The sequence below is a fragment of the Rhinatrema bivittatum genome, chromosome 6 (assembly GCF_901001135.1).
Source record: "Rhinatrema bivittatum chromosome 6, aRhiBiv1.1, whole genome shotgun sequence".
NCBI lineage: Eukaryota > Metazoa > Chordata > Amphibia > Gymnophiona > Rhinatrematidae > Rhinatrema > Rhinatrema bivittatum.
The window spans coordinates 127,800,287-127,827,919 of NC_042620.1; the positions used below are offsets into that span (position 1 = coordinate 127,800,287).

Here is a 27,633-nt window from a genome sequence, read left to right on the forward strand (position 1 = left end):
CTAGCAGATGGAAATAAATCTATATAACTTTTATTAAGGTTATCAATGTTGGATCAAGTGTTGCACCTACCTCAAACTTGGAGATAATGTTGCCAAATTCTTTTGCACCAAATAATGCCAAACTGTTCAATCTTTTGCATGTCAAGGTATGTTTCGATCATATTAATGTGTTTTTACACCATTGCTTTAATAATGTTATTTGCATGCTATGCTGCATTCATCAAGTGCTGTATGTGGCCTCATTTTGATATTCTTATTCAATAGTCCTATAATGAAAGCTTGAGTGACTCACATTTAATCTTACTAAAATCTCATTCCTGATTGTATGTAAAAAATGTTGAATTGTGGTCCTTGAGTGCCAGTTGTATATAAATGAATTTATAGTTTTTAGGCACATAACTTTGGGAGTTAGGCTTCTCAATTGGACTGGGTTTGAAATTAAAATTCCTAAAAAGTGAGCGAAGGGAAGGGATGGGAGTCAGATCAGGAATAAGGAAGTTAGTTGACTAGTGCTAATTTCCAACGCTAGGCAAATAGCTTGGGTAGCCAAATCTAGGCATTGCTAGGACATCCCAAAATCTGTCCCTGCCAAGCTCCTCCATCCATCCCAGAGATATAGAAATGTCAAGTCAGCAGCCTCCTGTCCCTGTGTTTGTTTTAAATATAAAGCTGAGGGGAGGAGGGCTGCCAGAATCCTGGTATCCTCTCTCACTCTGGGATTTTTTAAACTGTATAGCTGGTAAGAACACCAGCCTCCCTACATCCTACCCCTCCAAAAAAAATAAATACATTCTGATGCTCATACAGGCTGCATCTCCCACTATTCTCCCTACCGCACTCCTCCCACCCACAGTCCCCACTAAGAACCTGGGAGGCGGTAATACTGTATCCTCCTTTGGCTTGTCTTCCCAAGGTTAATGGAGAATACAGGTGGGTAGAGGATACTGTGGAGATCTGTATGAACTTCAGGCTTCATTTTATTTTATGTGGCAGGAACAAGGGGGGATGTTGTAGTATATGGGGAGCTGGTAGCCCCTTCAGCTTTACATTAAAAAAAAGCGCCATGGGGATGCCAGGGAGCAGGTGGATCTCCAGCAGAACTTTTAAAATTCAGTGGGAGAGATGCTGAAGACCGGTACTCATAAGAACATGCCATACTGGGTCAGACCAAGGGTCCATCAAGCCCAGCATCCTGTTTCCAACAGTGGCCAATCCAGGCCAAAAGAACCTGGCAAGTACCCAAAAACTAAGTCTATTCCATGTTACAGTTGCTAGTAATAGCATTGGCTATTTTCTAAGTCAACTTAATTAATAGACTTAATTAATGGACTTCTCCTCTAAGAACTTATCCAATCCTTTTTTAAACACAGCTATACTAACTGCACTAACCACATCCTCTGGCAACAAATTCCAGAGTTTAATTGTGCATTGAGTGAAAAAGAACTTTCTCCAATTAGTTTTAAATGTGCCACATACTAACTTCTTGGAGTGCCCCCTAGTCTTTCTATTATCTGAAAGAGTAAATAACTCCACATTAAACATGGATCCCTTCATGTGAGAGATGATTTAACTGGCTAGCACTGATTTTTAGTACAAACTGGCTAAATTTAGGTGTCCAAAGTCTGAGAGCTCCATCCAAGCCCCCTGTAAGATGATTAGATTTACAGTGATTTTTAGTTGGAAATCCTCTTAATTTAGATGACCAAAATTTAGCTGGGATTTATTTTCTTTTTTTTGAAATTCATATACTGGAACATTAGATGCAGACAGCAGATGCCAAATGTTAATTGGAAGGGAAATTTTCAAAATGTTTAGCTGAGTAAAAGGTATACACCTGGGTAAAACAGCCCGATTGAAAATTATCCTTCTTAAATGTGACTAAAAGTATGTGTGGGTTCTCTAGTGCATGGATTCTTAGTTGCATTAACAAGGTGTCCCTGTGGGCATGTTTAGATCAGGAGAGAACAATAGTTGCACATTCAATATGAAAATGTGCATGAGAGATTTTGAACACCCTCTGTCACCTGCACAAATTATACACAATTATAGTTTGCATACTTTGCACTTGCTAATTTTCAAAGAGAAACAGGTCATAAATCCAAGAAATCCACTTTAAAGTTTTCTTTTCATTTTTTAAATATTTTTTGTCAAAAATGAAATCTAGTTCTTCATCCTTTGTTCTTTTTCATTACTTCTTTACTTTTTCCATGTCAGTTCTCCCTTTCATCTTTTATTTATATTTACATTTAATTTTTCTTTATCCCCTTGCCCCTCTTTCTACTACAGCCTCTTATATGTCCTTGCATAAATCTCAGTTTTCCCTTCTTATCCTCTGTATGTCTCTTCTCTCTTTCACCTTCCAGCAATGTATCATTGTTCTCTTTTCTTTTCTCTCTCTCTCTATATATATATGTTTCTCCTTTTCTTCTTTAATATATCTGTATCTCTTCCTCCACTTCCATTATTCTTATTCCATGCTGCCCATTCCCCTCATGTTCTTCTGGTATTACCAGAATCTATTTACACATTTAAATTAAATTATGCATCATCAATAGTATTTCAGCATTTTAGATACTGCTGCTGCCATGCTACCAGAATTAGTAACTAGAGCTACAGTGGGAAGGACGTGATGGTGGCAATGGGTGTTGAGGAGTAGATTCTGTGGTAATTACTCTGGCTGGGGAACCACAGGAAACTGGACTCAAGGAAGCAAATTATCAGGCAAGAATATTTTAACCTTAGTATAGCAGGGTTTAAATAGGGTTTGGACAAGCTCCTGGAAGAAAAGTGCATAAAATATTCTTAAGGTGGACTTGGGGAAATCCACTGCTTATCCATGGGATAAGTAGCTTGGAATATCTTTTGGGATCCATGGGATAAGTAGCTTGGAATATCTTTTGGGATCCTGCCAAGTACTTGTGATCTAGATTGGCCACTGTTGAAAACAGGATACTGGGTTTAATGGCCCTTTGGTCTGACCCAGTATGGCAAGTGTTATGTTCTTATGTTCATTCCATAAGTATAATTTACTAGGAGTCCAAAATTGTGTCCTTGCCTTGGCATCATTCTTTGACTGTTTCTAAAATCTTTACAAAATATCAATAAAAAGTACTGTGTACTGTGGTTGGAGTTGAGTCAAACTAAGGGCCTGATTTATTAAGGCTTTTCTGCCATTCTGTGACTCTTGGAAAAATGCTTAGTAAATGAGTTCCTAAATTTGCTAATTCAAGGGTCTTATTCATGCTGCTTACAGACATCTGCAGGCGAATGTTATTTCAAGAATTATACAACAGATTGTACTTTGCCAGAAACTCATCGATCATTGTTGCAGGATCTATTTATTTTCTTTTCAAAACCTGGTAGAAGAAGATTGGTAAGTTTTGATGTTTATTGATTTAAAGATTGAATTTGTAATTCTGATATAAAGTACTGTAGATGTGAACTATATTTAAACTGTAGGAAAATGTGTGCAGTGCTGCAGGTTTCCTTATAATATTCTACAATGCTGCTGTTCATTATGGGGCGGATTTTCAGAGCCCTGCTCACCTAAATCCGCCTAAATCCGGGCGGATTTAGGCGAGCAGGGCCCTGCGCGCCGGTGCGCCTATGTTCAATAGGCCTACCGGCGCGCGCAGACCCCGGGACTTGCGTAAGTCCCGGGGTTTTCCGAGGGGGGCGTGTCGAGGGGGTGGGTCCGATCCGCGCAGCGTTTTCGGGGCGGGCCGTAGCGTTTCAGGGGCGGGCCCGGGGGCGTGGTTATGGCCCGGGGCAGTCCGGGGGCATGGCCGTGCCCTCCGTACCCGCCCCCAGGTCGCGTCCCGGCGCGCTAGCGGCCCGCTGGCGCGCGGGGATTTACGTCTCCCTCCGGGAGGCGTAAATCCCCCGACAAGGGTAAGGGTGGGGTTTAGACAGGGCCGGGCGGGTGGGTTAGGTAGGGGAAGGGAGGGGAAGGTGAGGGGAGGGCAAAAGAAAGTTCCCTCCGAGGCCGCTCCGATTTCGTAGCGGCCTCGGAGGGAACGGGGGTAGGCTGCGCGGCTCGGCGCACGCCGGCTATACAGAATCGATAGCCTTGCGTGCGCCGATCCAGGATTTTAGCGGCTACGCGCGTATCTACTAAAATCCCACGTACTTTTGCTTGCGCCTGATGCGCCAGCAAAAGTACGCCAATTTGCGCGGTTTGAAAATCTACCCCTATGGTTCTTCTTCCATTATATACTAGTCAAAAGCCTCTTTTTAGGGATTAGAGAAAGTAGAGTTGTTTTCCTGTAACAGGTGTTTTCCGAAGACAGCAGGATTTCAGTTCTCATATTATCAGATGGGGCCCAGCACGGAACTTTGATTTCAAAGTTCCTAGAAGCTTTGAACATGCCTCACGGGACATAGGCTATATATCCATGCATCCATGTGTAGCCCCCTTAAGTCTATGAATAGCTCAGAAACTTGGAGACATAATGCCAAGAGAAGTAGGGCAGATTATGTGAGAACTGATATTATGCTGGTTTTAGAGAACACATAGCTTTACACATGTAAATAGGCTTTATGAAAATTATCTCTGGGTTGAATATATAAAGTATACCTAATTTTATGGGTACTTGAAAGAGGCAATCCCAGGGTGAAGTTGGGGGTTGGGAATTCATTTACAGGCTTACGTTTGGTTTTCACAAGTATGCGTGTTAATGTTGACATTATAATTCTTCTGCAGGTGTAAATGTGAGCAACTATGTCATGCAAATGTATGCACAGTCCAGCTAATTTTGATTTATTTTTATGTAAGTCTGCTTTGAAAGGCTGGTCTTTATTGTATGCAGATTTTACTCCAAATCTGCAGACAATAAAGCCCAACATGCTCATCAATCGGGGGATGCATGAATAAGTTGGGCTTGCGTGCGCTGACTTTATTTTAAAAGGCGCCCAGATATGTGCGGAAATGCCACAGCGTGCGCATCTCAAAAGTTTTCAAAAAGGGGCATGGCATGGGTGTGGTCTGGGCAGGGCATGATCATTTTGGGGCATGAATTTGAAATTAATGCACAAATACTTATGCAACCTCGTGCACACCGAGCTCCCCTGCTTTGTAACTTTACTTCTGATATGGGTGCCATGTAAGTTAACATTTAAAGAAAACTAGGCAGATCTGGATTTTAAAGATTGGGATTAACTGAGAGTGAAGGCTATCAAAATGGGGGGGGGGGGGGGTGTTGGAGGACCTACATTTTAAGTGGGTGAATTGCAGACGACCTGATAAAACTGGAATGACGATGGATCACCTCTTTGAAAATTACTCAATTTACATGGTAGAAGCGGGATTTGCACACACAAGCACATGTCCACTTAAAATTTGGCATACATGTGCATGCGGCAGTTTATTTTATAACATGCATACAAATGCGCGCTTATGTTATAAAATGGCCGTGTCCCTAGGCACCGCATGGTGTATGCGTGCAAATGTGCATTGGGTTGAAATTTGTTGTCTAAGTGCACTGCTATACAAATGGGCTCACTATGAGCTACGGTTCCAACAGGCAAGCTCATTGAAATGAGTATTTCCTATAATGGCCACTATTCACGCACATAAATGTTGCAGACAGGACAATATTTTTTCCTCTGAAATAAAAATGGCAATCTATACTTATTTTCTAAAACTATAGAGAAACATTTAGGAGAAGAAGGTTCATGATTTCATACTATGATATTTATTGCTACTCTAAACACACACATATATAGACACTGGTCTACATTTGAAAAAATGTTTTCTGCTGACCTAATTATTTTTGCTGATTTTACCCAAATGAAAGGTGCTGATTCCAAATATGAAGTCAAAAAATATGCAATGCGACAAATTTTTTCACGAATGAGAAATATTTGATTAAAGATTATAAAGTCAAATATCAATGGTAATAAAAAGTTCTGAAGAAGCGATAGCACGTAATATATTTGTTTCATGCAAAAAACAAGTCTATTGTCTAACCAAGAGAGCAATTGTTGTGTAAATTTTAATTGTTAGGGAGACATTTTCTCTTTAGTCCACTGTCTCAGGTTTTCAACATGTCCTGCACACTGTGGGCCAGAATTTTAAACATACGCCCGATTTTATAATATGTGTGGGCAGCCGCGCGCATGTTATAAAATCCGGGGTTGGTGCGCACAAGGGGGTGCACACTAGTGCACCTTGCAAGCATCGAGCCCTAGGGGAGCCTCGATGGCTTTCCCCATTCCTTCCGAGGCTGCTCCGAAATCGGAGCGGCCTCGGAGGGAACTTTCCTTCGCCACCCCCCCACCTTCCCCTCACTTCCCCTATCTAACCCGCCCTCCAGCCCAACCTAAATCCCTCCCTACCTTTAAAAACTTGTGTGCGCCAGCACGGCCACTATGCTGGAGGCCTCGGTCCCACCCCCGCCCCTTTCACAAAGCCCCGGGACATACACGTGTCCCGGGGCTTTACGCGCATTGCCGGGCCTATGGAAAATAGGCTCGGCAATGCGCAATGTAACCGTTTTAAAATCTGCCCCTTTATGTGGTGCCCAAGGTTTGTCCTGGTCACCCAGTTTAACCCTGAAATACGCATGATAAGCTTTTCGTACAAAGTCAGATATATTTGTCCGTTGTTTGGGTGTTGTAAAACAACCACAAATGTAACAGAATATATCAGGATCATTCTGGCACCGTCCACGAACTATTTGAGTGTTGGATGACATATTCAAGAAAAACAGATTTCACAGAGTTAAATTTGCTGTGATTTCTAAGCCTCTTGAATGACTGAATGCTGCCGTCAGTTTTCACACTGCTTATATAGCCATAAAATGCTGACGTCAACAGTTTTAAACGGTTTAATAAGCAGTCTTCCTATTGGTTATACCGATTGCATATTCAGCATTTCTTTTTGTGTATTCAGCATGTCTTTCTGCATATTATCTTTTTGCGAATTCAGCATATCTAAATAATAATGTTACGTTATTGCTATAAGAGTTTATGAGTAGACAGCGTTTTGCGGAAAAAGTGGACGTGACTGGAGGAAATGGATGTGATTTTTGGACTCAGCACACTAAAATACATAAAGATCTCATTATCTTGTAGTCAGCAAAATTGATGTAGACCAGTGAATCTATCTCCATACATAAAGTACGTACGTACACATATACAAATGATAATGTATGAGGCCTTTGGAAATCTGTGGTATCCTGTATTTTTACCGCCTGTTGATGTATAACTCATAATGTGCTTGATTGAAGTCAGTAGCTCTAAAGTGAAATTGGCATGTTTTGCAGGAAGCTTACAGTGGATGGTACACTACTTATCTCAATGGGATAGAACATGTCAGAGTTACATACATATTGTTCTTTCACGAGTCATGAATTACTAGCCTTTGTGAGTGGCAAAGCCACGAATCAGTGGCACCTTTCTTCATAAATATCAACAGAAAAATGCTACTCCTTTCAAGCAATGCTTTCTTTCTATTGCACATATTTAGAAAAGGCAGGAGGGACATGAATGCTGTCTTTTGATGTATATATTTATTCACTATTTATGTAAGAACTTGTGAGAAATAAAGCATATAGTTACAAAATATAGCAGGCAGAAATAAAAATTCTAGCTATTGTATTATCAGAAGTTCTGAGGGTAGAAGCCATGAATCTATGTTGTGCTTGTGTCCTAAGTATTGCATGAAAGAGGACAGTTTGTGCTTACAAATTCACTGCAAATTTGGCAAGATGGAAAGTGGAAGAGAAGAAAACGTTCAAGTTTCCCTGGAAGTGAATCTTGCAAATTTGGAAATGGTAAGCTGAATGTAACAACTGGCAAATTATTAAAATATACAAAGATTTCTTGCCTCAAATAACTTGAATCTCATTTGTATCTTTGCTGTGCACTAAGGGGTAGATTTTATAAATGTACGCATGGGCGTACTTTTGTTCGTGCTCCAGGCGCGAACAAAAGTATGCTGGATTTTATAAGATACGCGCGTAGCCCCGCGTATCTTATAAAATCCGGGGTCGGCGCGCGCAAGGGGGTGCACATTTGTGCAACCTGCGTACGCCGAGCCCAGCGCGTGCTGCTTGTTCCCTCCGAGGCCGCTCCGAAATCGGAGCGGCCTCGGAGGGAACTTTCCTTCCACCCTCCCCTCACCTTCCCCTCCCTTCCGCTACCTAACCCACCCCCCCCAGCCCAATCTAACCCCCCCCCCCCACCTTTGTTGGCAGATTTACGCCTGCAGAAAGCAGGCGTAAATCTGCGCGTGCCCCCCAACACACTCCCCCATGCAAGCCTCGGTACTTAACAACGCGCGTCCTGGGGCGTGCCCGGGGGGGGGGGGGGGAGGTTGGGGTAGGTTTTCGGGGGGTACGCGCGTACCCCTTTGAAAATCTACCCCTAAGAATTCTGGAGTAGGTTTCTAAAAAGCTGGTGCATGGCAAAGATAACTGGCTAATTTTAATCTTTAGGTAAATTTTCAACTGAACTTCACTAGCTAGGTTTTCAGCTGGAAATGTGGTTAAATCAAGTTAGTCAAAATGGTTTTGCACAGCTCTCTGCAGCTGGGTTGCTTGACCAAACAAGGCCAGATTCATTAAGGCTTTTCTCCCATGTTGTATCTATGGGAAAAACCTTTTAATGAATCAGGTACTTAGCTGGTTAGCACTTTTTTTTTTTTTTTTTTTTTTAAAGCTGGTGATTCCCCATCTTGATCCTCCCCATGCTTGAGTTTGTTTAAAAAAAAAAAGCCTTGCCATCAATCCTCTCTCATGATTCCTTCCAGTCAACTCCCATCCTAGTATCTCCATCATCCTCCATTTTCTTTAACCCTAGATCCCCCCCCCCCCCCCCCCAGTGACCCACTGCTGGGCCAGGCACAGGTTTACCTCCTCCCAGCTCGGCGTCCAGCTGGCATCACTATCAGAGCAACGCTGGATGGCAGACTATGAGAAGAAAGCCAGTGTCCTTCTCCTCTTGATTCAACAATAAGGAGCTTTGAGGGATTCCGGAGGTCGGGGAGGGTGTCAGCTAGGGGATCAGGAGTCAATATTAAAAAAACCCCCAAAACTCAGATGAGATTGAATCAGGAGCGATGAACAGCAGTGTCCTTTGGTTTAACTTGGCAGCATGGGGGATTGGAGGTAGTATAGGGGCTCAGGGGCAAGCTTTTTTTAAACGCTCTTGGGAGGAATCAGGAAGGGTAAAAGATCAATGGCACATTTTTATTTTTTTTCTCAGGTGAGAGGGGGATTCAGGAGATTTTATAAGAACTGTGAAAGGTGGAGGGAAGGGTAAAGTTACATCATTAGGACTTCAGAGGGAAGGGGGTTGTGAGCACTGGGGCTGAAAATGGACCTGAATCCAGCCAAGCAAAAATTGTTCGGCTACATGATTTAAGCCTATTTGGCTGACTAAAATTGTCCATCAAAATTAACAGATTATTGTGCAACATCTACCACTGGAGCACCTTCAATCCAGTCACGTTTTTGGGTTCCTAAATTTGTGTGACCTCTGATTTTTGGCTGTAGAAATTATGCTCATCACTGGGGGGACATTTACAGCCAGTTAGACTTTTATGATTTAGTCTGTTTTAGACAGGTAAATCTTATGAATATCAACCCTAAGCCAGTATGGTTTTATTTATTATAACTGAAACTATACAGTATATAATATTGTAATTATTTGTCAAAATTACTATTATTTCGTTATGAAACTAAAGAGGATTTTACTTCACAGACTGATGCTTTCTTTCACTAAAATAACTGCATAACTCTGAAAACCTAGAACCTGATTTACTAAGACATTTTTTTCCCTTTTCTGTGTCTGAGGAAATTATTTTAGTGAAACAAATCCTAAATACATTTGTTTGTAATTGAATTTTAATAAAAGTGATTTCCAATAATGATTGTTTTCTAAAGGACTTGTATTCTTTTTTAAATAGGATCATGCTTTAATACTTCAGTTTATAACTAGAGCAACAGTATCAACAGAGAAACACCCAAAAGTTATTCAGCTCCACAGGGACCCATTTACTAATGTAAGCTTTGGAAACAAGTTAGCTACTTAATAAAAATATGTCATACAATATACTGTAGTATCTTTGTAAACAACAGAATTGAAAAGTAATGCTTCTAAATCTCAATTTGTATAGGTCATTCTGGAAGGGCTTCACCACCAAAAGCCAAAGCATAGAGTTACTAGGACCATCATAGTGATCAGTTTTCTAGTGGGCTTTATTCTGTTTCTGTTTCTTGCATATGGTCTATGGAAGGTAAGCATACTACTGTTATGTTTATAATATTAAAAATCATATCGCATTGAAAGCCTCAGTGGCAGCCCTGTGCGCTGACATGCAGGAGACTTAGGTTGGCTTCCTAGGTCTTGCTTCTACTCCATTGGGCTGGCCAGTGCTGGACATATTGTAAAAGCAGTGTTCACTGCATCTTTGGAAGGATGTTCCAACCATTGCACAACTGTGACATCTAGTGGCGAGACTCAGGATGTGCATGTTTCAGGTTCTGGAGATCACAATCTATGGCTCCTGGTTAAGGAGAGTTGCTCCATTGACTGAGCTAGACAAGAAATGGGAAAATGATTAGAACTAGGGAAAAAACTTCTGGAAGCTTGTGAGTGAAGCCTCATGGTAACATATCTCCAGTACAGGCTGGTTTCGATTAAGCCTGGAAGCTCAATGAAGCCGGAGAAAATAGCTGGGTTAAAAAAAAATCATATTGAATCTTACCATAATCTTTACTTCAAAATATATCCTCAACTTTTGATTACTTTCCTATAAAAATGACTGAACTCATTTTTTAATGCATGCAAGGCTCATTTTGTTCAACAAATGTTTAAAAAGTTGAGTAAATCCTTGGATTGGCTATCCCTCCAACAGTCTCATGACACATCAAGTATAAAGTAGATATTTTTTCCACTAAGACATGGCGTAAGGTGGAGGAGTAGCCTAGTGGTTAGAGCAGTGGTTCCCAACCCTGTCCTGGGGACCCCCCCCAGCCAGTCGGGTTTTCAGGATATCCACAATGAATATGCATGAGAGAAAATTTGCATGTTATGGAGGCAGTGCATGCAAATTTTCTCTCATGCATATTCAATGTGGATATCCTGAAAACCTGACTGGCTGGGGGTCCCCAGGACAGGGTTGGAAACCACTGGGTTAGAGCAATGGGCTACAAATCATGAAAACCAGGATTCAAATCCTAGTGCTGCTCCTTGTAACCTTGGGCAAGACACTTTACCCTCCATTGCCTTAGGTACAAACTTACTGAGAGATGCATCAAGCTGCAGTACATGTAAACAGTATATATCAGACAATATATACTATCATGGCACTATACATGATATTTTCCATGTTCTAACCCTGGTACCCTCCTCTATTATGATCACCTTCTTTGCATGTATGAATAATGCAAATGCATGCAAAAAAGGTCATTACTAGGCAATTTGATGTAAATAATTTATCATAGCTGACCAAGAAAGTGGTCAACTGTGATAAAATAACACCTATTTAAAATATGGTAAATATGAGGCGGGAGACCCAGGATCCTAAAGCAGGTCCCAAGTCTCCTGCCTCATATTTAAAGTGGCAGAAAAAAAAAATAGCCGCAGCTGGAGAAAAGGTTGAGCTGGGCTTCAGGGCTGACCCCCAGCTCAACCCAGGGCCGCCACTTGAGGCAGCCCCAACTGCCCAAATGTTTAACAGTAGAACAAGTTGCCCACATGCAATGCCCCCAAGTCAATAGCTATCATTAGTGTTCAGGGGGTCTTCCCCCTCCAAAGGCATGTAAATCCCAAATGTGCAGCCCCACTCGCCACCAACTCACTCTTCACCTATATCAATAAATCTCATTGGAAGTTCAGGGGTCCCACTCCACCTACCCCCAAAGTAGTACATTTCCAAAAAAGGGGTTCCAGGCCCCCTTGCACCCCCCATGCAACCCTCCCCAAACCTTTAAAATTAATCACAAGTCCTTTGGTGGGGCCAGAGTGCCCTTGGCCTGATAGGTGCCATTTTCTTTTTAATGGTACCAACTGGGGCAAGGTCCAGGATCAGACCTTGGCCTCATGGGCTGGGTCAAATCCACGTGCACTTCAGACAAGGTCAAGTTGGTGCCATTTTGAAAATGGCCCCAACCAGCCTGGATGTGAGGAGGTGCCCCGGCGTCACTGAGGGATCTGCAATGAATTTTAAAGGTTTGGAAGGGGGTTGACCAGGGGTGTGTGTGGGGAAGGGCCCAGAACCCCATTTTTTTACTGACATACATGCCTCTAAGGCTGACATGGTCTTATTGAAGACACACACGCGCTAGCTGTGTTTGAGTAACTTCTTAAAATTAGAAGCATACTTATGTGCAGTTGGTGCATTTTAAAACAGAAGTATGTAAGTGTACACACTATTAAAAATTCTAGCGTATCCTTGGTCACATGCGCGCTTATTTTAAAATTGACCTCTATGGTTTTTAAAGCTGATAACTGGGAGATTCATGTTAGTTAGAGAATAACCAGCTTGCTTAATCCTGTTCATTTCTATTTATTTATTTATTTTAAAATGTTTCTATACTGCTAGCTCTACATAAATCGCAACGGTTTACAACACAACATACATAATAAAAGTTACGTTTCCAAAACATACACAGCACTTAACATTATATTTACAAACAAAAGTGGATGTCATTACTGCTAAGATTAGCTATTAGATCAATTTTTTATTCAGAACATCAATAACAGCGTCCCTGATTCTTCATCAAATTCCTGCTTTTACAGCTAGGTTTTTAGGAATTTCTTAAATATACTGGCATCAGATATAACCCTCATTTGTTCTGGCATAGAGTTCCACAACACCATGTTTTCTTTTTTTATAAGCATAGAACTATAATTTAAATGAGGCAATTTTCAGTCTCTCTAGGCACATCAATGGGTATTTCTCTAGCCACATTTTCAAAGAGAAACTCTCTGGGGAGATTTCCTTTCAAAATGTGGGCCTGCAAGAAATATGGTACTTCTGTATCCATGTGCTTTGCATCTGCTTTAAAAAACAAATATTTGAAAAGTATATATGTCAAAGTACATGGAGCAAGGTTAGACCGTGGCAAGAAAAAAGGTGAATTTTCAGCATGTATTTTCCCTCCCTCTTCCTTCCTAACTTTGCCCCTTGTACCTATGGGTAAAAAGCTGCATGTTGTCAAACAGAGGGGGGATTTTCAAAAGACAATTTTAGGCAGATAAACGTTTACTTGCATGAAAATCTTTGAAAATTGCTCTCAAAAAGGACAAGATATAGAAAGTAAAGATAAATAAGAAAGAATAGACAAGACAGTAAAACAGTATGATATTTACATGTATATTTTACACATAACTGATTTTGAATTACATGTGTTTTTAGGTTGGCTTCTTTAAAAGACCATATAAACCTTTGGCTGTGGAAGTGACCAAAAGAGAAAGCTGGCGTTATGTAGATAGTAACAAAGATGAAGACTAAAGGTGTTTTTTCACATAAAAATTTGATTAATTCAAGTCAACTTCATTAATGAAGAATTCTGATGACAAGAAGAAGTGAGATCAGGGATCCTGCATAATTTGTGCCTAGCCTTTCAGTTTACTTTGGATTGTATTCCTCTTCCAGATGATACATACATAGTCCATGTCTTATAAAAGTAAAAATCAAATGAGATTGTGAGATTTCCAGTCACTGCCACCATACTGAACAATGCTCACTCTCATATGTGAATCTGGAATCTCAGGAATGGAACTTCAATCTCTGTACTTGAAAAGCAGGAATTCTAGCAACAAGATATTTCATCTTAGTTGCTCACATTGCTCTGTTTACTACTATATATGTATATCATCCTGCAGAAGAATATCTCCATCATCATATTTCCTCATCTCAACATATTTGAGAGCTGTGTGCTTACTGATGCCAAGTTAATCATCACCATCAGTGACTTATTTTTCTAGTCATAGCTGGAAATTGAATTTGCAACCCTTGAGTTCCAAATCAAGGATGTTAGTATGAGATTCCTTTAGTTTTTATTTTCTTGATTTTGCTTTTTGATGATCACTTCACATATTTCCTTCAATAACAGAAAATTCACAGAATAATGTAGTAAAAAATAATAGGAATAGTAAAGAATTCACTTCTCATTTGGAGTTTTATTTGAAAAGACTGTAGGACACTATCAGTATTGTTAAAATACACTTTGCACATTAAAATCAAATAGAATTGTCATGTTACATTACTGCAAAGCTGTTTTATACTGAAATATACATACAAAAATAGAAAGTGCATGATTTTAGTAACAGTTTGCATAGAAAATATTCAGAAATAAGTATCTTGAAAGTTAATCATTATGAAAATCAGATATCAGATATTAGTGGAATGAAAACTGATATTGCAAATATAGGTCTGGATTTTCTATCTTCGCAAAGTTTTCTGAATCGCACGGTAAGGGGGGTGGCGGGCCTGCGAAAGCTGGCAGCAATCGCACCACTGCAGTGTTATCGCTGCCGGCTTTCGCACCCAATAGCGCCACCGTGAAAGGTGGCGCTATTGGGCGTGCTACTGGCGGCGATAAGGGTCTTACCTTTTCGCCGCCAGTGAAGTTTCCGCGGCGTCCACCCCAACGCCGCCCCGACTCCGCCCCTATCTAGCTATCGCACGCGAAAAGTCCCTTTTCGCGTGCGATTGGGATAGAAAATGACCCCCATAGTGAATAAATATTTGTTGGTAAAAGTTTCACAGTAGAAAAAAAAGTTGCAGTGAGCACAGACACAAATAGATTTGCTATTTGTTCAACTGCATAGATTTGGTTATCTAAACTGTAACGTTAGTATGCATGCACAGATCAGATATCTGAAGCTGGACATGGTTTGATATTTGAGTTATACATAAGTACATTTTAATAAATTTAAAGCAGAACTATTTTGAGATTTTAATAAATAGAGCAAACGTAGTGCTTCTGAAGGTATGCAAAATTGTTCTTAATTGAGCATTTTCTTTTTGTTTTGTTTAATGGAAAAATACTGTGTACCTTGCATTGCAAAAATTCCATTGTGATTCTAAGATTTAAATAATAAATTATTTTTATTCAAACATAATTCCAATTTAAAGGCCTGAAATGGACATATAAGCCTGTTGCTTTTTTGAATTTATATATTTTTTTCAAATGTATTTAGTGCCTGAGAAAGGGGTTACAATGATAGCACTGAAATCAGAACTCTTCCACTTATCCCTAGAATAGACAATCCTATGCAGTTGTTATGTTATAGCTCTGCCCTGGAGAAACCATCTCTAAGGGTGAAAGTGTAATTCATCTCCATGTCTCTGCTGTCTTTCATCTCTCTATTGAGACTGCCAACAATGGTGGCCATATTGTGTGAGTGGTTTTAGTGATGTGGGGACCTGTTCACTGAAAAATTAATTGAAATCAGCATTGCATTTCATCTAAGCCATCCACTTATGTCCATAACAGTCTGAATTAGAGTTGAACTACCAGTGAAAGGCTCCCTAACCTTTTGCCATTTCTCCTGAACTATACAGACCCTTCTGCGTCAGATGATATTGAGGCTGATAGAATAGCTCAGATGTCTAAATATATGTAGAAACCTACAGTTTCAGTTTTAATTTTTTTTCCAGAAAATGTATGTGTTTATTATAAAGAACAAAAATGGGGAAACATGAATAATTTTTTCCACTGATTTAACTCACATTATTGTTTGCTATATTAACACTGATACATTTCCAAGAAAAATAAAACTGAAAACAAAGTTCCCTAAGTATATGGCATTACCATTTGGGTAAGCCTCAAAATCAGTGATGCTCAATCCAGTTCTCAAGGAGTATCTGGCCAGTTGGATTTACAGGATATTCAGAAACAAAATGGATGAGATATATTTGATACTATTTGCTTGTAGTGAAGGAAAATATATAACATTGTAACACAGTGGCGAATATTTTAAAAAAACTGAACTCCTAAGGCACCAAAGTTAGATATCTAAACTAGGAAAATATTTTTAGTCAAATTTAGGCAGCAAAGTTTTCAGCTGAAAATTCACCTAAATTCTGGTCTGTTATTCATTTGTCTGAATTTAGGAGCCCGAATCATTCATCATCAAGCCATGTTAGGTCTAACGCACATTATATCATGGATATCATATCATATGCGTGATATCTTGCATCTCCCCACCTAGATAACCTCCCCTATTACAATGACCTTCATGTGTGATTTGCGTGTGATTTGCATGCATGAATAATTCAAATTCACGCAAAGAAGGTCATTACTAGTTAATTTGAAGCACATATTTTCATCAAGGCCGATTGAGAAGATGGTCAGCCATGCTAAACAATACCTCCTCGTTAAGTGTTGGATGTGCGGCAGGAGGCCTGGGACCCTAACATGGGTCCCGAGGCTCCTGCTGCTGATTTAAAGTGGCCAAAAAAAAACAAACCAATGGCAAAATTGGGACACTGAGCGGGATCAGTGCTGACCCCATTTCAACCTGGAGCCGCATCCCCCAAAGCAGAAAATAAAGTTTAAATTATGCTTGCAGCAGCAGTGCCCGCCTCCAAGTCCAAGCACCCCATCCCCAGCTCCCCAAAGTACCTTAAACATACTCTCCCAAAGTGACTTAAGCACACTCCCAACCCCTGACCTGCCTGGAGTACCCTAAGCACCCCCTAGCTCCCAACGTAGCTTAACCCTCACCCCCTGGTCCCCCTGACATGACTTAACTTCAACCCCAGATCCAAATCACTCCCGAAGTAATGTAAGCACACACCCCTGCCTTGCAGTTCCCCCCCAATGTACCTTAACCCCCCAACCCCCGCCCCCCTGACATGACTTAACCTTCACCCCTAGCCTTCCTGAAGAACCTTAAGCACACCCCAGGCCCATCGTGACAACTCCATGACCCCCCCACCCCCACAAAAAGGCACAGCATCCCCCACCACCTCCTCCAGAGCCCCCCTTACCTTAAAATGGATCCCACACTAGGGACAGGTGCACCTTGCACCCATCTCAGTCGGCACCATTTTCCAAAATGGAAAATGGACTGACCTTGCCGTAGTGACATGGGGGTGTGACTAAGGTACTTTTGGGGGGCTGGGGTGGGGATTAAGGTACTTCAGTGGGGCCAGGGGGTGGGGTTAAGTCACGTTGGGGGTTCTGGAGGGTGGGGAGTGTGCTTGAGTACTTCGGGGGGCCAGGGGCAGGTTTGGACTTTGAGGGGCTGCTACCACCTGCATAATTTAAATTTTTTTTTCTATTTTGGGGGAGTTGGGGCTACCTCGACCGGCAGTCCTGGGTTGAAATGGGGGTCAGAACTGATCCCTGCTCAACCTCTCCATTTGGCCACGATCCTTTTTGTTTGGAGCCAATGGCCTTGATGGTGATCCCATAAGGTTTGGGCCGCCATTACATTAAACAGCCGCTCACCACAATGTTATTTTCTGGAGAGGGACCCAATTATCGCAGTGACACCCCCCCCCCTGCAATAGTGGTACGTCTCCTGCAAAAACACATTGCGGCTTGATGAATCTAGGTCTAAGTGTTAGGAGCTTATCACTGATTTTCACTACTAACAATTTTCCTGCCCTAACTCTACTCCTGTGGCCACCCACTTTTTAGGTACCTAAATTTATGAACTCTGCCCTAGCATATTTATAGAAGAGCCAATTTAGGTACCTAACTTCTAAAGTTATGCACCTAAACCCTTTGAAAATTGACTCATAGCAAATGATGGCAGTTAAAGGTGAACTGGCTTATTTATTCTGCCAGTTTTACCTATAGATTCACTGTTGCTCTTGGGAACTGGGTTGAGGACCACATCTCTAAATCACAGCTTCACATCCTGGTATGATAGATCCTGTCTTCCTTCCTCCTAAACAAGATTAAATGAGTATCAATGTAATTGTGAAATAATAACTGCGTATTTGGTATGTAATATACTCTGAACAAAAGAGCTAAATAATACACTATCATTATAATCATGATCAGACATTAACTTAGCCTTTTGATTAAAACTCAGTACACCACTTTTGCTATATTTTGCCTTACTAGAAATAACAATGGATTGTATTAAACAGCACAAGACTGTAATAATGATGTAAAAAAGATGTTAAAATTCTGTATATAAGATCTCTGGAATATATTTGTAAATGTCTATTTTGTTTCATGGGAATACTTGCAATATGTTTATTCAAAAATTGTTGAAATAAATGCTGCTTTTGTTGATAACGAACTAATTTCCTAAGTTAGTATAAACTGAAGGTATTACAAATCTTTTAAAGCAAACATTTTGTAAACATGTACTCATAAAACAAAAATAGAAACTACATAATTCTTGATACTGGGTTGTAAAAAATATTTGTTTACATTTACATAACTTGAAATTGTAATTAAAATTCTGGTAAGCACAAATTTTGTTTAAAAGATACTGCACTTCTTAAAATCTATCATTTCATTATTTTGTACTTTGTATAGGGTAAAACTATCTGATCTTTGCTATAATGTAAAAGTTTAATATGTGAATTTTTATATTATAAAATTCTTTATAAAATTTAGAGGATGAAGTATGTCTTCATTTCAATGAGTCTTTTAACTCATAATTACTATGATTATATATTTCACTTCATGAAAATAAAAAAGATCCTATGAAGCTGATAGTCTCTATTTTTGGGATGCTTTTTCCCTAGACATGTACTATAGGCAACTACAGTTTGCTTTTGATTCATCCAGTTCTTCAATGTTCCATCCATATAGGTTAATAAGTTGAGGGTGTACTCTACAAAAGGAATAAAAAGTGAAATTAAAACAATTTTATATAAGAATGTTTTTAATGCCATGCAATGGAAATAATTGTATTTCTAGTTTACATGCCTTATTTTGAAACATGTTCTGAATATGTGAAAGCAGAAAAGTGATAAATGCTTTGGCTATGAAAGGCAGATGTTATCCTGGAGAAGAGCAAAGATGAGAAAGGCAACCCTTGTTTTCTAGGGTAAGGACTATAAAACTCATACTCTAAACTGAAAGAGGTTATTTGTTCATGGGATCTACCACTGCATAAAATTCAAGGATGATAAACCTTATTGTCAAAAGGTTGCAGAATAATAATATATTGGTGGTAAATGTTTTAGCGATGGATCATTGATTCAGTGACTAAATAGACTATTCCAGATATTACCAAAGATAATATGATGTTTTTCTTGATTGCACAAGGACAGACTAAACAGGATATAAAACTTAGCTTAAATTATTTTAAGCTATTTTCCATTCTTGTACAATGTACTGAGGGTGGTGGCTCTGAGGAATCCCAGCCACCACATAATGGTAACACTCACGGTGTACACAGAGCAGCTTCTAGGGGAAGCAGTCTATGGTCGAGGACTGCTACTGTAATGGCTAGGCTAGATGGAAATGGTAGAGGGTTTAAATGGGGAAGCTATGAATGAAGGCTCTTGGTGCCAGAGCCCCAGCCAAAGCTGGTTCAGAATGAACTGAAACCCCAAAGGAGAAAGAGAAAATGTCCAGGACAAAGTGTAAATCATTCACCCAAGACAATTAGGTCAAGATTTTCCATTCATGTGTCACATTGTTAATAGTGGGGCATCATCTGTCACCATTATTAATAATGGTGTCAGACTAATAATAAATTAATAAATGACAGTTTCTGGGCATAGTATATTTAATGCACATGTGGTTTAGAAAATATAACTGGAAAATATAAAATTCTTTGATTCCATTGTTTTATTAGTTTTATTTTCATGAACATTTTGAAATTATGTAGTACAATACAAAATAGAGATTACTGGCTGAATTAATGTATAGCTCTCCTATAGCTAACATTTCACATTAAATTATTGTAGCACATAATCACCGTCACTGTAAATTATGATCAATAATGTGCACTCATATAGAACTGTAATTTCAAGTGATTACCACTCACCTAATATGAACTTCTGATGCTAGTTCCATTAAATCACCATCAACATTCCACGGGTATGTCTCCTCTATGGGGGAATTCACACATTCATCGAACTTATCAGTGGATCCGCTTCTAATTCTCTGACGTACTTTTACTTCTTTAACAGTATAGGTCTCAACAAAGGGAAAATTAAACTAAACCAGACAAAGAGTGAAGACTTTTATAAAATGTTTGGATTTGTCAGACATCATCATACGATCAAGCGTGGACATCCTATAAGCATTAAAACCAAGGATCTAAATTCCCATGAACCAATCTGAATAAAAATAAACAAACTAATGTTTTGAGGAAATTCTAAAATTGCCATAGGTTTGAAGTGGTTGAAAACAGTAATAGAAACACATGTAAAACATATCTATGCTGGCTGACTACCTGTATATAAAATGTTCTTAAACACAGTCAAATTATACTGCATTACGACATATGCTTTGGCACAAAATTTGGATAAATATCTGAAAGCTAAGGGCAAGCCCATGGCCAGGCACCTTGCGTGTTTGTGGGGGAGAGTTCCCCATTTGATGATGCAGCTGCATGGGAGCGGGTATGCAGGAGTTGATTTCCAACACTACAGTGAGGACAGAGGTATGGTGTGCTGGCATCCCAGGTGGGCACTCATTTCATGCACCCCTTCCAACAGCTCTAGCCTTGGGATTACTTCAGCTCTAGTTTTTTTTTTTTTTTTTTTTTAGAGCTCTGGAGTGAAAATATCTGGGGATATTCCAGTTCTGGTGAATGTAATTGCTATAAAAAGGGCTATTTAGTAAAGTTGGAGTGGTTAAATATTATTAAGCACAACTCATAAAAAGATATTTGGGGCATTCAGGATGTTCTATTAATGCCCTCTGTTCTGCCCATGGACTTGTCCACAAAGGTTTGTTCACCCTCATATTTTCACCATTTTTATTTACTTCCTTGAGCCCTCTAACCAAAACTGATTTACATAGAAACATGATAGCAGAAAAAGACCACTTGGCCATGCTTGGATTATAAATTGGATCTTCCTTGATTGTTAGTCTCCTAAAAGCAATTATTATTGTATTTTCTTGTTTTCTTATATAATGTTCGGCCAGTCATGGGATGGCCCGATGACCAGCCTCACTCACCCCAAGAAGCCACAAAGCTTGTCCTGCGCTAGGGACACAGCCATTGCTTCCCTCCGATGCCAGCACCTCCAGATGCTGCCCCCTAGATCTGTGCACGCGTGCTTCTGGCTGAGTTAAGAAGGCTCCACTGTGGGAACATCAGGAATGGCACCCCTTGATGACATCAGTGTGGTGAAGTATTTAAACCCCAACTGCAGTCCAGCCAGTGCCTCAGCAAAGGTCTTCCTGCTGTGCCTAGCTGCCTGCAGTGCATGTTGCCTCTTTGTTCCTATTCCTGCCTGCCTTGCCTCTGCTCCAGTCCTTCTCTGCCTGTCTTGTTCCAGTCCTGCCTTGCCTTGCTCCTGACCTGCTCTCTCTCTCTCTGTCCTCATTCTCAAACTCCTTTTGTTCCCTGACTGCCTCTTGGATCTTGACCTCTGCCTTAGATACAGACATTGTCTGTATCTGACCTCCACCTGTCCTGACCATTGCCTGGATATCGATGCTGTCTGATCTCTGTCTTCCTTGATCATTACCTGGAAACCGACACTGCCTGATCTCCACCTGCCATGACCATTGCCTAGATACCGATGTTGCTTGACCTCTTCCTGCCCTGACCTTGACCTGGTTACCGTCTCTGCCTGACCACTCTCCATGACACCCTTGCCTAAGTTCTGTCAGCTGCAGAACCTAAAAGTGCAACTTGTGGGGAAGAAGCTGGTAAAGGTGAAGCCTAGCTTCAGTTCCAGTCTGAGCGAGTCTGCCTCCTGTCAGTGGGGGCCTAGCTGGTTCGCTAGCCAGGCAGTACCAATTCCACCACAGCTGAAGGGCTCATACTCCATGATATCTGATTTTTCTTCTTTTTGATGCTAGTGCTTGGATTGCTGTAACAAGTTTGTGCTTGCGTTATCACTGAAATTGATACATAAAAAGAAATAAACAACACATAGCCTATCTACTCCACCCATCCACACCAACTATTAAGCTCTACAAATCCTACCACTCCCTCAGAGATCCTCCATTTATCCCATGCTTTCTTGAATTCAAATTTTGTCCTGGTCTCCACAACCTCCATGGTGAGGTTGCTCCATGTTCTACTATCTTCTCTTAAAGAAATATCTCCTTAGATTACTCCTGAGTCAACCTGCTTTTGCATTCATCTCATGACCCCTTATTCTAGAGCCTCCTTTCCTTTGAAAGAGGCCCATGGAAACCTTGGAGGAATTTAAAAGTCTCTATCATATCTCCCCATCCCACCTTTCCTCTAGGATATACATGTTTAGCTCTTTATGCTTTAGAATGAAGACCACTGATCATTTTAGTAGCCAGCCACAGGACCAACTCTAACTGATTTATATACTTTTGAGGATGCAGTCTCCAGATCTATTCACAGTATTCTAAATGAGGTTTCATTATGGATTTCTATCTAGAGCAGGTGTTCCTACAGAAAGGGGTAGATTTTCAAACACGGCGCGTTCGTGTACTTTTGCTGGCGCATCAGGCGCAAGCAAAAGTACGCGGGATTTTAGTAGATACGCGCGTAGTCACGCGTATCCGCTAAAATCCTGGATCGGCGCGCGCAAGGCTATCGATTACGTATAGTCGGCGCGCGCCGAGCCGCGCAGCCTACCCCCGTTCCCTCCAAGGCCGCTCCGAAATCGGAGCGGCCTTGGAGGGAATCCTCTAATGCCCTCCCCTCCCCTTCCCTCCCTTCCTCTACCTAACCCACCCCCCCGGCCCTGTCTAAACCCCCCCCTTACCTTTGTCGGGGGATTTACGCCTCCCGAAGGGAGACGTAAATCCCCGCGCGCCAGCGGGCCCCTAGCGCGCCGGGACGCGACCTGGGGGTGGGTACGGAGGGCGCGGCCAAGCCCCCTGACCGCCCCGGGCCGTAACCACGCCCCCGGGCCCGCCCCCAAAACGCTGCCGACACGCCCCGAAAACGGCACGGCGCTCGGCCCGCCCCCGACACGCCCCGACACGCCCCCGACACGCCCCCCTCCGAAAACCCCGGGACTTACGCGAGTCCCGGGGCTCTGTGCGCGCCGGTAGGCCTATGTAAAATAGGCTCACCGGCGAGCAGGGCTCGTAAAATCCGCCCCAAAGTGTTTTGCTGTACTCGTGCAACTCCCAGTATAATTTAAGGGAACAATTCTGGCACATTTTCTTCTCATAGACAAATTGGAGAACTTAGCTAAAATAAGTTGTGCAGGTTTACTGTATCACATGTCAAGTTAAAACTGACGGAACCTTCTTTTGTTAAAAAATACATTGTCTACACTTTCTTATACCAAAAGCAACATTTAAAGGGACAGCTTCAATCTCTACAGAGAAGATCGCAGCTCTCATCTCTTTAAAAATGCTTCACCAAACCATGCATCCTACATAAGCAGCCTAACACTCTTACTTCCTACATATGTTCCTCCATTTTAATCTTACCTCATCTTCATATTCTTGGTCTTATGCATATAGTAGAATATACGCACATACTAGCAGTATGCACACTGTATGCTAGCAGCTGATGCCATTTCCGGCTCAGAGGGCCTCTTTTGTCTGCTCCAGAGTGATACAGACAGCTTTTGCTTCAGCCTTGGAGGTGCTTGAACTGTTTCTGCCAGCACTGCCTGTATTTTCCCTTGTCCACTTTCCCCTTGCTGCTATGTTCTTTGAGACCTGAATTTGTGAGTCAACTTGGGGAGAGGGGCCATTCTGATGCCAGTAGCCGATCCTACTTCCATCATGGTAGGCTTCTTCTGCCTGCCTCACAGGGACAGACAGCTTTTACTTAAGCCCTGAAGGCATGTTTTTCTTTTTACAGCTAGAAGGAGGGAAGAATCCTCTGTTATTTTGACAACTTGAGTGTGGAGAGGGGGATCAGGGAATAGTGGGGGGGGGGGGGGGTTGACAGCATGAGAGTAAGGAGGAAAGGTAGTGAATCAAGACTGATCTGAGGAATTTTTATTATTATTATTTTTTTAATACTGTGAGTATAGGGAGGAGGGCTGGGGGTTCCATGATTGGCACTTTCTTTTACAGCAGGAGGGAGGGAAAAATCCACTGGCTAGCATTTGTTTTTTATAACTGCATTTTTTATTTTTTCTTATAATTCATTATTTATAAACTTTTTATGGCATATGGCTTAGATGGTCATCCCCTGACTGTTTTGCGGTATATAAAAACTTTTAAATAAATAAAAATAAATAAAATAAAATAGCAAAATTATACATGTACAATTCAACAAGGCATGGCGACAATGAAAACAAATCAGAAATATCAAGCAAAAGAACAATGTACGGCTAACTCACACCTAGTAGAAAAAGGAAATAATATGCCTCAGACTAAAGCTACATGCAGACAAAGTTTAGGAAGAACCATAAAACTTAAGATAAAGTCCCCACACTTGATTATATTTAAACCATTCTCTCTTACTATCATACAGCAGTTATCAGTATGTCATGCACTTGGGTATGCTAGTACTCTATGCTGGAACTGAATTTCCAAAAAGTAGAAATGGTAAATCAGTCCACTAAAAGAAGTTGATTAACTAGCAGTTTGTGCCTGAGGAGAACTAGCACGTTCTCACATATACCCAAAAGCCCTAAAAATGGCATAATATGTACAGGAAGATCCAAAATGTCCACAATCTCTTGTGTTACTTGAGACCAGAATTACCAACATATGTGCATGTAAGTACCTACTTCACCATACCCCTCCGGAGAGATCTTTGAGTTAAAGGTGGAATTATATGTCCTGTGTAACAACCTTAGCATTGACCCACCTAGCACCTATTGAGATGTGATGTGCAGTAGTCCAAAGCCTCTTCCAGACCTTTGCAATAAAGGAGGATCCCAAATCAGCATTCCAAACATCTATTAAACTCTGAGACATCTCCTTTCCATATTTACTGTTATGTACCCCCTAATAAATAACCATGATACCCTTAGCTGACGATGTCACTTAAGTAGTCTTCTATACCAGTCAGAATGCAGTGATTCATGCAAATCAACCAGGCCTGCTAAGGCCTGTCATAATTGTAAATAGTTAGCATGGGAGCAATTATCTAAATCACATTTCTGTTGCAGACTTTGAAAGATTTGGAACCCATTCTTCTTCCAAAGCCTATATACAAATACCAAGCCCTTGGCTTCCCACTGTTTAAAAGTAAAGGAAAAATTATGACCTGAAATAGGTGGGTTCTGGCTTGATGGGAGGTACAGCTTCTCGATCCAACCCCAAGACTCTAATTATCTGAGACCAAATTTGAAGGGTATGCACATTGGACTATCCAGATTTGCCAGGCGGCGAATAGGAGAGTCAAGTGGAAGAAAAGGCAAATGTCCAAATTGACCACACCTATCTGTTCTCTTTCCATTGACAGCCATGGAACTGACTTGAAGCCAAACTATCAGGTCGATACTGTAACGTGCGGTTGAAGATTTCCCGTCTGTAACGTGCTGGGAGCGCACAATTCGGACGCGTAAGGCGATCCAGTGATACAGTCTCCAGTTTCACGCATCCTTAGCGCTTCTTAAAACAGACGCATAACCCTTTCCGCATGCAGCATGTATATGATATGTAAATGAACGAATTAGCTGGATAATGAAGGAATTAGCTATTCCCCTCCGATACTGTGACGCGCGCTCAGATTATCTCCTTTGTAACCCGCTATTTTGCCGTGGCCTTAACGTGTTAGTTTACCGCCTACCCTCTACTTGGTGTTAGTCTGGTGTTCGAAAATTAAAACGGGAATAAAGTGTAAAAAATGGTGTAAAAAAAGTGTAAAAACATTGCTTACCTGCCCTGGCCCGTCCGGTCTCCGGTGCAGCCCCAGTCCTGTCCCCTCCTCCCGAAGCAAAAAAAACCCAAAAACCCGAAAAAGTAGCAAGGCTCGGGCCTGCTACGGTAGTCCCTACTCCCTTCTCCTCTCCTCCCGATTTCGGCGCTCAAGGCCCCGTCCGGTCTCCGGTGCAGCCCCAGTCCTGTCCCCTCCTCCCGAAGCAAAAAAAAAAAAAACACCGAAAAAGTAGCAAGGCTCGGGCCTGCTATGGTAGTCCGTTCTCCCTTCTCCTCTCCTCCCGATTTCGGTGCTCAAGGCGGCCGGGTGGGCGTGCATTCATCCAGGCAGAGGGAGCCGGCGGCGAAAACGACCTCCGGCTCCCTCTGCCTGGATGAATGCACGGCCCCCGCCGGCAGTGAATGAATGCCCGTGCGATTTCGGCGCTCAAGGCAGTCACATGCCGTGAAACCACTTTAGGTAGAAAGGAGGGAACCGTCTGAAGATGGATAGCCTCAGGAGTGATTCTGAGAAATGGATCACGGCAGGACAGTGCTTGTAGCTCAGATGCGGCGTGCTGAACATACAGCCAGCAAGAATACCATCTTCAAAGTGAGAGAACGGAGAGACAGGCCCCGAAGGGGTCTGAAGGTGGATCCCGCGAGGAAATCCAAAACGAGGTTGAGGTTCCATAAGGGCACAGGCCACTTCAGTGGCGGACGAATATGCTTGACTCCTTTCAGGAAGCGAGAAACATCTGGGTGCTTGGCAATGGTCTTGCCATCCCTCCTGGGACCGTAGCAAGACAGCGCAGCCACCTGAACCTTGATGGAGCTGAGGGAGAGACCCTTCTGAAGTCCATCTTGCAGGAAATCCAACACAATAGGGATTGTGGTCGCATGTGGATTGGTGCCATGAGTGTCGCACCAGGCTTCAAATACTCTCCAGATCCTTACGTAGGTGAGGGATGTGGAAAACTTGCGAGCTCGGAGGAGTGTATCTATCACGGGCTCCGAGTAACCCCTTTTCTTCAGTCTAGCCCTCTCAATGGCCAGTCCGTAAGAGAGAATTGAGCTGGATCCTCGTGAAGGATGGGACCTTGATGTAGAAGGTCCCGGAGAGGAGGCAGGGGAAGAGGCTCCCCTGCCAATAGTCTTCTCATGTCCGCGTACCAGGGTCTTCTTGGCCAGTCTGGTGCCACCAGAAGAACTAGGCCCCGGTGTTTCTGAATCTTGTGCATGATGGCGCCCAGCAGAGGCCACGGAGGAAAGGCGTATAGCAGAGTCCCTGGAGGCCACGGCTGAACCAGGGCATCGATTCCATGTGAGAACGGGTTGCGCTTGCGGCTGAAGTATCTGGGTACTTGAGCATTGGACTTGTCCGCCAGTAAATCCATGTCCGGAATCCCCCAGTGATCCACAATCATCTGGAAGGCTGTGGGTGACAGCTGCCACTCTCCCGGATCTAGGCTTTCTCTGCTGAGGAAGTCTGCCGCGGTGTTGTCCTTCCTGGCAATGTGGACGGCGGAGATATCCTGAAGATTCGCCTCTGCCCAAGCCATCAGCGGGGCTATCTCCAGAGATACCTGTTGGCTTCTGGTTCCGCCCTGACGGTTGACGTATGCCACTGTGGTGGCGTTGTCGGACATCACTCTGACTGCTCTGTTCTTCAGTCTGTGAGCAAATCGTAGGCATGCCAATCGGACTGCCCGGGCCTCTAGGCGGTTGATGTTCCATGCTGGCTCTTCTCTGTTCCACCGCCCTTGAGTTCTTCGCAGTGTGCTCCCCAGCTGCTCAGGCTGGCATCCGTGGT

At 42.0% G+C, this 27,633-nt stretch overlaps 2 protein-coding genes across 2 annotated transcripts in view; one reads left to right on the plus strand and one right to left on the minus strand.

Moving 5' to 3' along the window:
- ITGA4 (integrin subunit alpha 4) overlaps positions 1-14,505 on the plus strand; it is a 171,454-nt gene extending 156,949 nt beyond the window's left edge. Inside the window, exons 23-28 of the mRNA XM_029605917.1 lie at positions 39-146; positions 3,254-3,373; positions 7,656-7,775; positions 9,911-10,006; positions 10,121-10,240; positions 13,367-14,505. Of these exons, the coding sequence (XP_029461777.1) occupies positions 39-146; positions 3,254-3,373; positions 7,656-7,775; positions 9,911-10,006; positions 10,121-10,240; positions 13,367-13,462 (660 nt within the window). The 3' untranslated portion in view covers positions 13,463-14,505. The remainder of the gene's footprint in view (positions 1-38; positions 147-3,253; positions 3,374-7,655; positions 7,776-9,910; positions 10,007-10,120; positions 10,241-13,366) is intronic.
- Positions 14,506-16,937: 2,432 nt separating this feature from the next.
- The window catches only part of CERKL (ceramide kinase like), a 321,952-nt gene continuing 311,256 nt past the window's right edge, over positions 16,938-27,633 (minus strand). Inside the window, exons 12-13 of the mRNA XM_029605918.1 lie at positions 19,927-20,099; positions 16,938-18,762 (exon numbers count right to left, since the gene is read on the minus strand). Of these exons, the coding sequence (XP_029461778.1) occupies positions 18,681-18,762; positions 19,927-20,099 (255 nt within the window). The 3' untranslated portion in view covers positions 16,938-18,680. The remainder of the gene's footprint in view (positions 18,763-19,926; positions 20,100-27,633) is intronic.